The 15,910-nt window shown below is 45.0% G+C and overlaps 1 protein-coding gene across 1 annotated transcript in view; it reads left to right on the forward strand.

Moving 5' to 3' along the window:
* Positions 1-2,000: 2,000 nt before the first annotated feature.
* The window catches only part of LOC118716464 (guanine nucleotide-binding protein subunit alpha-14), a 127,361-nt gene continuing 113,451 nt past the window's right edge, over positions 2,001-15,910 (forward strand). The window contains exon 1 of the mRNA XM_036433738.2: positions 2,001-2,882. Coding sequence (XP_036289631.1) covers positions 2,759-2,882 — 124 coding nt within the window. The 5' untranslated portion in view covers positions 2,001-2,758. The remainder of the gene's footprint in view (positions 2,883-15,910) is intronic.

The following is a 15,910-nucleotide window of genomic DNA, read 5'->3' on the forward strand; positions in this document are numbered from 1 at the left end:
AAAAAACAGGTTTGTGATTATCTTTAAGACTACCATGTAAGTGTGAAAATCATCAAAGAATTGAATGGTACGTTTAGGAGATCCCATTGAGCTTAATCTGGTTCATCACTCTTGTTTTACAGTTGAGAAAAGTAGGGCCTAGAAGACTTTAATAGAGCTGCCCCAAATAATTTTATATCAGGGAATTAAAACCAACCAAAGAGCTATGACTCAGAGCAACTTACCTTGTGACTATACATCCCTTTAGTTTCTTAAAAATGCCTATATGTGTTCCCAGGGTAAAATTTGTATCGCATTGTTTATATTTTTGTATCTTGCCATTTCACTAAATATATTTTGAGTTCTGCCAAATCTTTGTTATTTTCCAATTTGTCACTCACATATTCACATAGTCACTGTATGATATCTTATTGGTTGGATATACCATAATTTATGTGACTTATTCCTTGTTGTTGGGCATTCAGGTTGTTTTGCACTAGTGTTGTTATTAGATATAAAACCTTTGCACCTAAATTATGATTTCTATCTGATTATTTCTTAAGGGGAGAAATATCAGTTTGGTCAAAAGGGAGGGACACATTTTAAACTTGTGATACATACTACTAAGTTGTATGGTCCAGGAAAGTTTCAGATTTACTATAAATAATATTTTGTATCTTTTCTAAAATCTTAGCAACTTTAGACCAGTTATTCCAAATAATGTGAAGTTCAAATTTGCCCTAATTTTAATAATTAAAAAATACAAATAATTATGATGCAACTATTAGTTTAAGGAGTTAGATCTTATCTCAAATTGTATAGGAATCTGTAAGGGCGAAGGGAGATATGTGTGACTAAATGGCCAAGGATTTAAACGGGAAATGTTAAGGAGTTTTCCTGTAGGGGTCACTGTTACTGTCTACAAGTCAGTAACAAAGTCATGCATTTAAGCACGCACATTCATTTTCAATGCCTGATTTGTCTATGTTCTCTAAATTGTAAAATAAATAAGATCTTCAGCCAGATAGCATCATAATGCCAAGTTCTTTATATAATGACATATACCACTCTCTCCACTCAGTATGCTCCATTTGAATTGATTAAATGTATGCGACTCCTATGAAAGGCACTTCTGCTTGCTCTTAATAGAGGGAGCATTAGCTCATTACCAAAGGCCATAAAGTGATTTAAATGGCATATACTGACTTGAAGAACAGAAGGAAAAATAACAAAACAAAAAACAAACAAACAAAAAAAGTTCAATACTGTGGAGGGCAGGAACCTCTCCCTTTCCTTTTGTTTTTTCTGCTTTTCCTGTGAACCTATTTGACTCAAAATCAACCCAGAAGACAGAATCAGATGATGTAATCTGCATCTTATAGTGCCATTTGAGTACAAAGAGGTGCTTTTCAATCTTTGCTTGTTTTGTTTTGTTTTGTATCAGTGCATGCAGCTCAAACTTGCTCCAAGTTCCAGGAGCCAGGCCAAGGTGGCTGTGCGGACACACCTTTGCTAGGTGCTGTCAGGCTTCAGGGGCAGGGAACATGCCAGGTGTTGCTGGAAACGAATCAGCTCTCCTCTCTACATAGCAGGAGTCTTTTCATTATAAAATGCAAAGCAGCAGCCGTTTTCCATTTTCCCAGCCCCAGCCCTCCTCGTCCGGGGGCATAGGAAGGGGCTGGGAGGATATTTACTCTTGGATTTCTCTTATTTAACTGAGCTGTGGCAGCTGCTTCTTTGAGCGCAATGCCAGCCGGCTCGGAGCTAGCCGCACCTGGAAGGCAGGCGGCAGAGCTGACCAGGGGCTTTGACCAAGCCCTCGAGCTGGACTGGGAGCGCCGGGCAGCTGGAGGAGCCGGTTTAGGAAACTGGGGTGTGCGGTGTTCCCGGCACGCTGCACCCCACGGCGGCGCTTGGCTTCCCGGGTTCCTGCAGCTGGGGAGGGTTGAGGCTGGGAGTTGGTGAAACTCGCTCACCTGTGGGAACCGGATTTAGGCAGGGAGCAGGGCCTGGCCGCCAGAGAGTCGGGTCACAGCAACCTCGCCAGGCGGCTCTCCCCACGCCGGGGCGCCGCAGCCAGGGGGGCAGGTCTGGGGCTGCTCCCGCAGACTCTGGCCCCCCAATCCCAGCTCCCTGCTCTCCCCCGTTCACCCACAGGCGCCCCCAGCGTGGAGTGCCCCCAGGCTCGGTGTGCAGAGGCCAGGGTTGTAGGTTCAAGACGCCCCGCCTCCTCCTGGCAGTCTGAGCCATAAGTGCCGGCTGGGACCTTTCCACTTGGTCTGAGTCCTCCTCGGGGACGCTGCTGAGGTTTGCGGGACTCTCCAGGCCAGAGACAGCCAGGACTTTTGCCTCTGACCTCCGCCGTGCCCGCAGTCTGCCCGGGGAACTCCCAGCCCCGAGAGAGCCCGCTTTCCCTGGGGGCACCGACGCCCCAACTTTTTTTACGCGCGGTCTGCGCCCTCTGCCTGGGCGCCGGGCTCCCGGGCCGAGGGGCGCGCGTCCCCCGGAGGTTCGGCATCGCTCCCCGCGGAGCGCAGCTCGCCCTCTCCTCCCCGAGCGGGGCGGCCTGCGGGAGCCCTGGGCCCGGGGCACTCGGCCGGTCCCTGCGCTGCGGACTCCCCCCGCCTCGGAGCCCGCCCGCGAGGAGGGATAGGACCCCGGAGGCCCAGGTCTCTTCCCCCGAAACTCAAGCCGGCGCCCTCCCGCCTTGGCTCGCGGGTCGGCCCCGCGGGCGGCCGCGCAGGACCCGGCGCTCTGCCTCCGGCCGGTGGGGCGCACCATGGCCGGCTGCTGCTGCCTGTCGGCGGAGGAGAAGGAGTCGCAGCGCATCAGCGCCGAGATCGAGCGGCAGCTCCGCCGGGACAAGAAGGACGCGCGCCGCGAGCTCAAGCTGCTGCTACTGGGTGAGCGGCCCCTTCCCTGCCGCCGGCCCAGCCGGCTTCCTCCCGTTCCGGGGCTTAGAGATTGTCTTAGACGCTGGGCCTGTGCACCTCCAACCCGGTGACTTTCGGCCACTCCCCAACAGCGTTCAGACACTTGACCTGTGTGTGCCTTTCCCCAGGTGTTCTGGTTTGCCTCTGTCCTGAAAGCCTGGACCTCCCCACCTCCGTCTCCAGTGGGGGATCCTGCAGACACCCATCTTGGGTGTGCAGGTCGGGTCAGGTGTGGGGGGAGCTGCCTGATCCACAACTTGGGTTCAGCTCCAGCTCTGGCCCCTGCGCTCTCAGTTCTAAATAAGGACCCATTGACTGAGCGGTTACCCAGTGAGGGATTGAGCGAAATTCTGGGCATCACGGCCATGTTATGCGAGCAGATCCCCCCGGCTTAGAGAATTACAATGAAGACTCAGAAAGTGGGCAGATTGACTTGACCAAGAAAAGGCAAAGCTAATACCGGGTCAGTGGTGACGCCCAGGTCCTGGCCACTCACCCCACTGGTTCCCCCTCCCACCGCTGTGACCCCCTCCACTTGCCGCTGGAGGCTCTCTCTGGGAGGCCTCTCCGTTTGCAGCCCACCCAAACCTCCCTTGCCCCATTGACTCAGGACGGTGGTTCCTAGGATTCTGACTGTGGCCCCAGGTGCTTCTGTTTCTTCATCTGTTCTCTCTCTCTCTCTCTCTCTCTCTCTCTCTCTCTCTCTCTCTCTCTCTCTCTCTCTCTCTCTCTCTCTCTCTCTCTTTGGGGGGGGAGGGCATGTCTCCCTGCTTTAGGTAGGACACATTTCCAAAGGCAGAAGAAACGTTTAAGGTTTGCCCAATGTATGCCCTAGGACAAGCGCCCTGTCTTTCTGATTTTCTAGAACACTGTTCAACCCATTTGCTTTTTGAGGAATATTTATATTTTCTTTCTTTCAGACCAGTATTTCAGCTGCCAGATCTCTCTAGGGCAGCTGCAAGTATTTCAGCTTTTTTTATTTCATACATTCCATACAGAAATTCTCTTTATACCAGTGTGTGTGTGTGTGTACTGGAGCGTGCACCTGCGTGAGCGAGCATGTGTTTGATATCAGGAGTCTCCCTCCCAGAAAGCCTTAAGGAAAGAAAAGTCGACTTAATTAGAATAAAACAGAGAAGGCAGTGTGCTTTGGACCTGGGCAAGGAAACCCCTTACTCTTACTGCCCAGGATTAGAGGGCAGGGTCTGGCCTTCCCTGGGCTGTGCCCCTCTCCACTGAGCTGAGTCCCCACTGACCTTCAAGCCCCAGACTCTGATGGAATTCCCTGCCCAAAGTCCCCGCGCTTGCTTTCTGGGCCTTTTCAAGCAGAGGAGGCAGACTCCATCTCTGAGGAGTGCCCGAAGGGCAGCTGTGCTGTGTGGGGTTGTGGAATAGCTTGCAAATGGTGTGCTGAGGAGAGGCAGCCTGGGTGGAGAAGGGAAGGCATCTTTCTGTTCATTGGCCAGCACAGCTCTTTCCAGTCTGGCCTAAAACTCTTCGGGCTCTGAGAATTCTATACTGTACCTGGACTCCAGGTGGTTATAAAGCTAGATTTGTCGAGGCTGGAGGATTATGTGACCGTTTGCTAGCTTGATTAGCACTTTAAAGTAGTCCTTACCAGGGCCTCCATTTGTACTCTGCCCCAGGCCCCACAGATGATAGAGGCGGGCTTACAAGGACAGGCTGAACCCTCTTTCATTTTGATGCATTTTGCTTTATGTCAGTATGTGAAGGACAGGGTCTGGAATATACCAGGAGCTTGGCAAACGCTGGCTCTCTGTGAAAAATGAAGCAGTCAGCTGTGTTGTACTGTATTGGCTGTAAGCCTGTTTGTTTGAAGGAAATTGCTTGCATTCACACTCAAACTAGGGGAGGGGTGTTTGCAGATAAATTGTTTGCCCTGGGAGTCAAACTTAATCCTGGTGACTAGAATCCTTCTTCATCTCCCTGGCCCCAACCCTGTTCCTGTCCCCTTGAGGCAGGACTGCCTGGCCTCCCAGAACACCCCCCCTCCCTTTTTTTTTTTTTTTTTTTTTTTTTTTTTTTTTTTTTTTTTTTTTTTACCAGACCCAGCTGTGACTACCTCCTTGATCACTCTGAAACAACTAGAAATAGTTTCCAGACCACATGGAGCTGTCCAGGACCCCCAAAGGATGGACTTCAAAACCTCTGATTTCCTTCAGTGTTTAAGAGAATAAGGCACACTCCAGTTTTTCTCAAAACAAAGGAGGAATCAATGACTCAGAGAATGCGGGAGGCAGGGAAGGCTCTGTGCTGTTTTGTCTGAAGTCAGGCAGTTTGAGTGCAAAGTTCATTCACCTGAGTTTTGTAGTGCATGGATCAGGTGATCCACTGCTCGGACGCCTCGGGTGGAAACTCCACTTTGCAAATAGGAGTTTAGGATCCTGCGTGGAACACGGACTGAACTGAAATTCCACCACCTCTTCCACAAGGACCTATGCTTTTGCAACAAGAGGATCTGAGGATGTTTCTGACGTACATCCAATGGTTCAGTCCAAATCCTGTTTGTGCCTAATGAAAGTGTGGGTCAGTCCGTAGGAAAGATAAAAGCTGTTGGCTGGTTAGGACTAGTAACTGCAAGATGCCATCATGATGCACTCTCAGAGGAAGGAGGTCAGAAATAAAGAAGATGCTGGACTTCAGTAGAAAGAAAATCCTTATCAGTCCCTCAGATGAAAGGAGGACAAAAAGGAGTTCGGATAAGAACCCTGAGAGTTCTCTTCAGTGTAAGGAGAAAGTATCAGGACAGAAGCAATGAAATGAGGAGAAATGTGATCTTTATTGATTTTAAATTAGGCTTGGTGAAGTGTTAATTAGGTTGAGACTTAATTTTGGATGTAGACCTTCTGTTGGAAATATCTGGAAGGAATGTTCACTGGGGAATTGAAATAGAACTTATGTTGGTACTAGTGGCCCAGTGCACGAAATTCGTACACACAGGGAGGTGAGGAGGGGGCTCCTCAGCCTGGCCTTCATCTTCTCGCAGTCTGGGAGCCCTTGGGTGATGTCCAGCTGATGACTTAGGCCCACTCCCTGCCATCAGTCGGACATCCTTAGCGCTGCTGGAGAAGGAGGGAGAGACTCCTGGAGGTAGTGGCTCTAGCCACCACCGCTGTGCCTGGCTTCTGGCTGAGTGGGGCTCCTCCTGTGGGAGCGCACTGACCACCAGGGGGCATCTCCTGCATTAAGCATCTGCTTCCTGGTGGTCAGTGCATGTCATAGTGGCCAGTCATTCCGCCATTTGGTGGATGTGCCTATTAGCCTTTTATTATATAGGATTGGAGTTAGAAATGGAGGTTCTTAGGCTGCTTTTGTTCAAACCCTGGCTCTCCCCTTTCTTAGCTTTGGACTGACTTTTCTTGGCTTTGTCTGGCAGTGAATGCTTGGTAAGTGTCTGCTGTCATTGCTCCATTTTCAAGCTCTTTGAGGCACAAGGGTGGTGTTACTTTCCATTTTAGTTGACCAATTGTCAGTAACTTAGCAGTTAGTCTTAAGAGTCCTGGTTGTACTTTAACAGAAATATCTTGCTTTGAGTCTCCCTCATTGTTTTGTTTGTTTGTTTGAGCCAGAAGCTCATTATAAATAGCAAGTCTCTCTTTGTCCTTGCACTAGAGTTGAAAGCCTGAGTCCCAGGAAGTTTTATTGCATTGGTTACAACAGAATCCCATTTTAGAGCTGACATGTTTCTGGGCTGGAAGTCTATTAGAGGGAAAGGTGAGATAGTATGGGTTTCTCAGTAGAAGGTGACAGACTTTTCTGTCTCTGTGAAGAGGAAAAGGAAGGAAATGGTAAGTGTGCCCATGTTCCTTCCTCTTGGCTTAGTTTAATCCAGAATGCTTTCCCAAAGTGCCAGACGCGGTACTCCAAGCTGAGGATCATTTCCAAGTTGAGTGGGAGTTGTCTTTTCACAACTGTTATGAGGAAGGTGGTCATAAGAGACTACAAGGAATAAAAGGGGGAGGGAGGGATCCTCTGAGTATGGCCTTGAAAGATGGGAAGGGGAGGATGCTGATGCCAGCCACCTGGGGGGCTTGTGTAGAACACACAGACTTCTCTCTGCCTCCCAAGAGAAGCTTTTGAGGACAGTAAGTGGTGTTCTCAGGATCTGGGGTAATGTGAAGGACCTCTTGGGGGCAGATTTCATTTGGTTTTGGTGTTTTATCTTCACCATTTATGTGAATATGTTCACTACAAAATAAATATTAATGCAAAAGTGCTGAAATTTTTTGTGCCGTAATATGCTTCCCAAAGGGGAGACCATGAGACTTTATCTGTGGCTTATGTCCGTCCTGGGTTCAATAAACCAACCTCACCAGATAACTCTTCCACCCAGGACACAGCAGTCCCCGGATCCTCTCCCTAGACAAATGCAAGTCCTCCCTCTTCTTTCTGCCTTTAAACGAACACACAGCCTTTCAGATAATGGACTTTTACCCTTTGTACCTCTTCAAATAAGGTGCATTGAGTTATGATTTACAACAATGAAAGTCACCAATTTTAAGTGTGCAATTTGATGTTTTGACAAATATGACCTGCTGTGTGAATGTTAGTACGATAGTGATAATAGAACATTTACATTATCCTCAAAACTTCCATGTGTCCCTTTGTAATCAACTTCCTCCCCTCAAATCATGAAAACATTTTTTTTTAAAATTTGAAAACAATAAGGATAAGAATAGTACAAAAAAAACCCCATAGGTGTACTTTTCCCAACTGACCTATTACTGAAATTTTCTTTCTCGTTTGTGTGTTCCCTTCAATTTTTATGAAATGTTTGAGGGTAAATGATAATGTGTCAGTCATGTGTATGTATATGTATATGAATATGCATATGTACATATTTCCCAAAGATGTATATTCACTTTAACAGTTGATAGCTCAATTTTGAAAATTAAATTTTAATAAGCACTGCCTTTATAGTTACTCAAAGTGTGTATACACGTTTTGGGGGAACACCCTATAATATATTTAGTTTCTCCTAATCTGGAACATTTCCACAATCTCTCATTGCTTTTGTGACTTTACATTTTTGAAGAGTTCAGTCCCCTCTTCCTTTTTTTTTTTTTTTTCTTCTTCCATTTAAACCCTTTCTCCCTTTAATCCCTCTCTCCCTTTAATAGAAAGTTCCCCATTTGGGGTTTGTCTGATGATTTTCTTACAATTAGAGATTCCAACTATGCTCTTGGCTTGAACTCTGGGGAAGTGATGTGTGTCCTTCCCAGGGGTCACCTCTAGGGGCACCCCATGTCTATCTGTACCTCATTGGTGATATTAAGTTGGATCACCTGCTTGTTTTCTCCACTAACAATTTTGTGGGAGATATTTTTTAAGACCTTGCAAATATCCTGCTCCTCTAGATTTTGTATTGATATGATTCCTGATCCAATCTGTAACTTGATAGCTACAAAATGATGATTTCCCAACTCTATCACTATCCCCATCTTTATTACTTGGCCCTGTAGCAACCTTCCCTTTGCTCCTATTTATTACTCATACAAACCCATGAATCCCTAGGTTGGTTTTTTAACAATGGTTTTTACTTCATTGCTGTATTTAATCATTTTGGTCTTCAAATTATACCCTATTTGCACAATGAGATCCCCTTCAAGCTAGTTCCTATGTCATTGTGACATGCCCCCATCATTTCTTTGAGCATTTTCTTACTTTCAGAAATAACTCTAGGCTCATCTAATACTGCCCTTCCTAGTCATGGAATTAGCTATTTCTCTACAGCAAGCATGTCAAACTCGTGGCCCATAGGCCACATGCCTCATTTATTTGGTCTGTGTTAGCCTTTGAGTTTGACATGCTTGCTCTACAGGGCCTTGGTTCTTTTGGTAAAGAACTGCAGCTTTTCTTTTTCTTTTTAAAAAATATATTTGATTTTTTACAGAGAGTAAAGGAGAGGGATAGAGAGTTAGAAACATCGATGGGAGAGAAACGTCAATCAGCTGTCTCCTGCACACCACCTACTGGGGATGTGTCCGCAACCAATGTACATGCCCTTGACCGGAATTAAACCTGGGACCCTTCATCTGCAGGCCGATGCTCTATCCACTGAGCCAAACTGATCAGGGCTGCAGCTTTTCTTTTAAGATGTTTAAGCCACTTTAAACGAAGATATCAAATCCACTAATTCAAGTCAATCATCAGTATCTAAAGAGCAATGTAATAAAAAAATGTCTTAACCCTCAAGATGTTCCTTTTCTTTTTTTAAAGTTGCCTTCAAGTCTAGATCGTCTTTTGCTTTCTCTTTTCCTATGATACCTGAATCACAGGGAGAAAGCTTTCCTTGTAAGAACTCCCCTGTGTGGGGTTTCGGGGAGGGAGAGAAGGAAGTAGGTTGAGAAGGCAGTGTGTGTGTGTGTGTGTGTGTGTGTGTGTGTGTGTGTGTGTGAGAGAGAGAGAGAGAGAGAGCGAGAGCGAGAGCGAGAGAAGTTTTCAGTGAGTCAGTGTCAAAAAGCTATTATGTTACTAAAGACCGAGTTTGAAATTTAGATCAAAGAGGACCTTGTTGGGAGGACCTTCTCACCAGGGCAGCTCATGAAATTAAAGGAACTGAGTAATAAAGATAGAGAAAGAGCAAGTGCGAGAGCAGTTCTGGGGCACAGCCATCAGCTCAGGGCCCTCTGGGCCTTCCTCTCCCTTGTGAGAGCCCATGGCCTGCTGTGGATCAGGGTGAACTCCTGGATCAGTCACCTCTGGCCAAGGGTCATCCATCACAGACATGGCCTGGGGCGGCTCTCTGTGAGTCCAGCAACCTCCTGCAATCACCGTCCAAGGTGTGGAACTGCATCGGTGGGAATCTAAGAGCTCTAAGGGCAGAAGTCCCTGCAGGAGCCTCTGCGGGAGCTCTGACTTCCGTTAGGAGCAGTTGGCTCTCTGATGAGGAAATTAATGGGCTCTCCTGTTGGCCAGGGTTCTTGGTTGCAGACCATTTAAGCAGAAGAATAATTTATTGGAGGGGAAGCAGGAAGCACACAGAATCGATGGGAATTGCAGTGCAGGCTCAGCCAAAGGGCAGGATCCAAGGGAGTCTTGACACCGGAATCAGACAGACCGCCAGCCAGCGACTGCCACTCCGATGGTCACAGACGCTCACCTCCACAGCAGCGCTGCACATCTTGTGACCATCTCCTGCAGCCCTGGGTCACTTTTCCACATCTCAGGCCTTCTGATTATGCCTAGCTGGCAGGAAGCAGGGGAGAGGCAGCATGGCATAGTGATGAGAACTGTTCTCTGGGTTTAAAATTTAGGCAAGGAGTAGTTCCCATTGTGCTGCCAACCCCCGACCAGGTCAGGGTGGCCGACAGAATGAGCTCACAGTTCCCAGAAGGAAGGTCGGCAGCATGAAGTCTCTGCTGGTGCCCCTGCTCAGAGATCAGGGACCTGGTGTGTGGCCAGTACAGAATCATGAAGGGAGCAGTGTACGAAGGTTCTGGAGACTGGGGTTTCTTTTTTTTGGTGTGTGTGGGATGGGGGAGTCTCTGAGTCCTGGGTATATGACAATAGGGAAGAAGTTTCTCTGAGCCCCAGGGTCCTTACTTTTAAAATGGGAGGTTGGCCCTGGCTGGTGTGGCTCAGTGCATGGAGCATCGACCTTCAGACCAAAGAGTCCCGGGTTCGATTCCTGTCAAGGGCACATGCCCAGGTTGTGGGCTTGATCCTTGGTGTGGGACATGCAGAAGGCAGCCGATCAATGATTCTCTCTCGTCATTGATATTTCTCTCTTCCTCTCCCTTCCTCTCTGAAATCAATAAAAAATATCTTAAAATAAATAAATAAATAAATAAATAAATAAATAAATAAATAATAAAATGAGAGATTGGGTTAGGTCAGTGGTCTGCAAACTCAGTAGTCAGCAGAGCCAAATATCCACAGTACAACACTGAAATTTCTTTTGAGAGCCAGATTTTTTAAACTTAAACGTCTTCTAATGCCACTTGTTCAAAACGGGCTCACCTAAGCCGTGGTATTTTATGGAAGAGCCACACTCAGGAGACCAAAGAGCCGCATGTGGCTGGTGAGCCGCAGTTTGCCGACCACTGGGTTAGGTGACTTCTGAGGTCTTCCCCATTCTGTCTTTTCAGGGGTTTGATTGCACTGGTTCTCAAAGTGTGTTTCTAGGACCAGTGGCATCAGCGCCTCCCAGGCTCTCTGGGTCAGAAGTCCTGGGGTGAGGCTAGCAGTCGGTATTGATAGGCCGCGCAGGTGACCCTGGCACATGCTCCCGGTGAGAACCTCTGTCTGACAGCATCGGCCTGGAGCTCTCAAGCCTGGCAGCCTCCGCTTGTCACTTCCAGGCTCTCGGCCAGCATCTTTGCCTTTCAGCTGTTATCCAGGAGGCTCTTGGGGCTGGCCTGCCGAGGGAATTCTCTGTTTCTTGAAGGTGAAGCACTCTCTCCTTCATCAACTCGATGAAGAGTCTTTAGCGTCTGAGCTGAGTACTTTGTAGGGATCTTTTAGCCTTGTCCCCAAATTGGTGGGCAAAGAGAAAAAACAAGTGCATCCATACAATTTACTCTGGCTGGAGTCCTTAGAAAAGCAACGAGTGGTCACATTGGCGTGCACTCTGGCACTTCCATGCTTTACTCAAAAAGTTGCGCTCCTTAAATTGCAATGGCTAGTAACCATTTGTGGCAAGTAACCATTAAGTAGCTATCTTTCTATCTTGAGCTAAGTAGTGCGGAGGAAGCATATTCTGCTAACAGCTCCCTTGTATCAGTCTTCTCTTGAAAATTTCACCCCTGCCCTGGCCATGAAACATTGGCTGGCATTTCCATCCAAAGGGTATTGTTCCTGGTTGTCAAGTCTTGGGTTTTTTGTTTGTATGTTTTTTTGAGTAACATATATATATATATGTTACTCAAAAACTATATAAATATATATATATATATATATATTTATATATATTTATATATATTTATATATATTTAATGAATAAGAGGAAAAGAGAATACTTATTTTTAATTATTCTGCTTGAAAAGTATCTTCTGTATTATTAGTTGTCCGTGACCCACAAATGAATCAACCATGCCCCTATTCTCTCAAATCTGCCATAAATATCACCTTCCTTTTGAATAACTCATTCCCAGAATTTTTGTTTCTCCTCCTCAGCTACTAGGTAATTGAGAAATATAAGCTGATTATATTACTGAACAAAGCCAAATAAAAGAAGGTGGTACATCATTTGCAGGATCACCATCTAATCTACATTGTAGTCTAAGTCCTGATCTAAGTCAAAGTCAATGCCACTCAAAATGCAGTTGTGGCCCAGGCCAAGTCTGGTCACGTAAGACAATTGCGGAAATCAAGAGTAAGCATCTAGAAATTTTTATAGCAATTTGTGCCATCCAAGGGATTCTTATTGTATTTCATAAATGTATCAATCTGCAACTGAGGGGAAATTTTTAAAAACTGGTTCCTTACCACAGAGTGTCTGAGGAACACCTTCAAAACTTTATTTTCTGGATGGGCAGAAAAGGTCCAGAGGAGTGAAGAGACTTGACTGATGTCACAGGGCTTGTGGTCAGTAGCTAATTGGCAGAATGGAGGCTAGAAGTCCAATCTGAGTTGCCAGACCATTCTTTCAGGCGTCTTCAAACTACGGCCCGCGGGCCACATGCGGCCCGCAGAGGAGTCTGATCCAGCCCGCCAGGTTTTTTGGGCAGTGAGCGCAGCCGAGGTGTTACAGTAGGAATTAGTAGTTCATATAGTCCGGCCCTCCAGCTCTCTGAGGGACCGTGATCTGGCCCCCACTTTAAAAAGTTTGAGGACCCCTGATTAGTCACTCTGAGTTTTCATGTTGAATTCTGTTGTTTCTAAAACGACACTGATGGAAGGACTGGCCATTGATTTGAAACTTTTCCCCCCCAGAAAACCAAAGTAAATGTATATTTCAGTGCAAAGGCATTTCAACCTTAAAAATGTTCATTTCTCTGGTAATAAATCTTGGAATCAAAGATATAAGATAACTTATTTCTCTTTCTTCCCTAATCAGATAGCACAAATTTAAAATAAAGCAAATCTGATCTAGTTATTGACACTGTGCTTGCTTTCATGAGACCAGTTTCCATGCTGAAATTAGATTTGGGAAGACACCACTTTGTATTGCTATTAGCTCACTGGTTTCCATTTTGAGTTATTTTATGAAACTTTGAAAAGGGTTGCTTTCTAGATTAGAGGAATTGCCATATGCAAAGAAGGTTACTAAGAAAAAAATAGGAGCAACCAAATGTTGTGAGGGCTCTGATGTCTTCATAACTATGGATGGGCCACGTCCAGGCATAGATAAGTTTAGGAAGAGTTTCAGTGAGAGACTTTGAACTTCATGGGGGCTTTGCTCACCATTAATTTCAGTGTTGAGCTCAGAGCTAAGCTCAAACACTGGTTGGATGAATAGGTATGTCATTCTCTATATAGTGGTTTACATGAAATACTAGATGAGAAATATGAAGAATTTTTTGGAGTGATGGAGATCTCTGGGGTGGTCTGGGAATGTTCATGAAAAGAAGATAGGACTAGGCTGATTTTTAAAGAAAGAAAAATTAGAAAATCCCAGAGTTGATTTTTAAAAAATGTCCAATATCTTGGCTAAGTACTAATTTTGAATATATATTTACTAGTGGTCCAATGCATGGATTTGTGAACACTGAAAGGAAATTAATTAGAAGAAAAATTTGTGTGATAATGTTACTGCAAAAAAATTACATGTCAAAATAGTATATATAATATAGTATTATAAAATTAAAACACAAGTGCGATTGGCACCAGCGAGAGCTTTATATGTATTGTTCATGCTCAAGTCAACATTTAATTTTAAATTGCCAGTGTGCATCCTATGTACTGGTCAGTCGGACGGTTGGATGTACATATGGTCGGTCACTTAGCCTTTTATATATATAGATACCTATATATGTGGTTTCAAAAAAATGAAAATTGAGCCTGGAAAATAAATAATCATTGTGTAAAAAAAAAAAAATCCATAAAGACTTTTCCTCTTAACTGTATAGGAGAAAACTTAGATATGTAACTAGAATTATAGTTGAAAAATTTGCCCATTATTCTTCTCTATTGTTTTATTTTGAAATAATGTGGGAAAAAAAACATAACTCATTGTGGTCTTTTATATAACTTTCCTAAATATGTAAAGACCTGTCTGAAAGGAGTTAGACTTCATGACTTTAGGGGCCCGTCTCACAGTTAATTTTATGAGTTAGAAATTTGGAGGCTCTGAAAGGGGAATTAGTAATTGCAAGGACTTAATTTTCTGAAGTGTAAGACCTAATTTGGTGTGTTAAGAGCCATACCATTACCTGAAATCAAAGTTGGGTGCTAAGCATGAAAAAGCAACAAGGTAGAAAAGGCCTGTGTCCCTGATTCCACAAAGCTGCCATATTAGCCCTGAACTAGGAATGATGGGATCCTTTTCAATGGCAGCTAAACTGGTATCCTACTTACTAAAATGTTATGCCTTCTCTTTTGCATTTAGCTTTTAAGATCTCAGCAATATGTCTGGAAGCTCTTTCCAAAGCATATGCAATTCGAAGGCAGGAAAGTCAGAATGTAATGGTATGGGGGAGGGAACCGAATGTGATGTTATTGGCCAGCTCCTGGGCCATGCTGCCTCTGGGTCTCTCACCTCTGTACTGTCATCAACATTGTGTGATAAGACATGTTCTCCTGTATCCTCTGGTTACAGATATTTATTTGTTTGTTTGTTTGTTTGTTTATTTATTACAGAGAGGAAGGGAGAGGGATAGAGAGCTAGAAACATCGATGAGAGAGAAACATCGACCAGCTGCCTAATCGAACCCGGGACCTTTCAGTCCGCAGACCATGCTCTCCCACTGAGCCAAACCGGTTTCAGCTGGTTACAGATATTTGATAGGAAATATTTCTGTGAGCAAACAAACATTTGAAGCAGCGTTTATAATTGATATTGAGTTCATTAAATTTGAAAAAAAATGGAAAAACCCAGTTTTCCTAAGTCTTTACTGTTCTTTTAAATTTTTAAAAATCTAGCATTTTTTTTTGTATAATCATGCATTTCACTCATTACTTTTTACTTTACTAATACATTAACTCAATTGATTAATTCAGTGAATTAAATGATCAGATTTCCTTTAAACATGTTAAAATCTATCTACACATATTAAGAACCTGAGTATCCCCAAATATTTTGGCCCTTTGACAAAGCTGGCAAGCAAAAGCTAAGCATTTAAGAGACTCCAGTAGAACTCTTAAATCTAAAGTTATAAATTAAATCTTATCCTTTTAAATAGTGAAATACTGTTTCTAAATGTAATAAAATACTCTTTAAATGTATCACCTCTAATAGATTATTTAATATCAGATTGAAATACCTTAGATAACAACAGTATCAAAAACATTCAATGCTGATCCATGGTTACTTTTTTAAAACAAATTCGTTTGAATTGATTTTTGAGCGAGAGGTGGAGAGGGGGAGAGAGAAACTTCAGTGAGTGAGAAGCATTGATCATCTGACTCCTGCACACCCTGCTGGGACTCAAGCCGGAAACCCCGGCATGTGCCTTACCCGGGAATGGGACTGGTGACCTCTAGGTGTGCATGGCCGATGCTCACTAAGTGAGCCACATTGGTCAGGGCTATACTTATTTAAAATCTAACTTAGAGTGTTATTACTACACTAGAAGCCCAGTGCGCGAGGAGGCGCCCTGCAGCGGAGCTGGACCCGTGCCTGGCCCGTGTAGGGCCAGCCCCTCCATTGTGTCCACTGGGTTGGGGGCAGGCGCTCCTGTGTCTTGTGTCTCTGCTCTGGCCCGCCCCCGGACCCAGCCTCATGGGGCTGGAGGCGCACGCAGTCCCTTCCCGCCCATGTGCGTGTGCAACTCCTCCTTAGCGGTCATGATGCAGCCTCCTCCTGAGTGGCCGTGATGCCCGGCTAATTAGCATATACCCTGTTTTTATATATGTGTATGTATAATTTAGGTATT

Source organism: Pipistrellus kuhlii, unplaced genomic scaffold (assembly GCF_014108245.1).
Source record: "Pipistrellus kuhlii isolate mPipKuh1 unplaced genomic scaffold, mPipKuh1.p scaffold_m20_p_12, whole genome shotgun sequence".
Lineage (NCBI taxonomy): Eukaryota > Metazoa > Chordata > Mammalia > Chiroptera > Vespertilionidae > Pipistrellus > Pipistrellus kuhlii.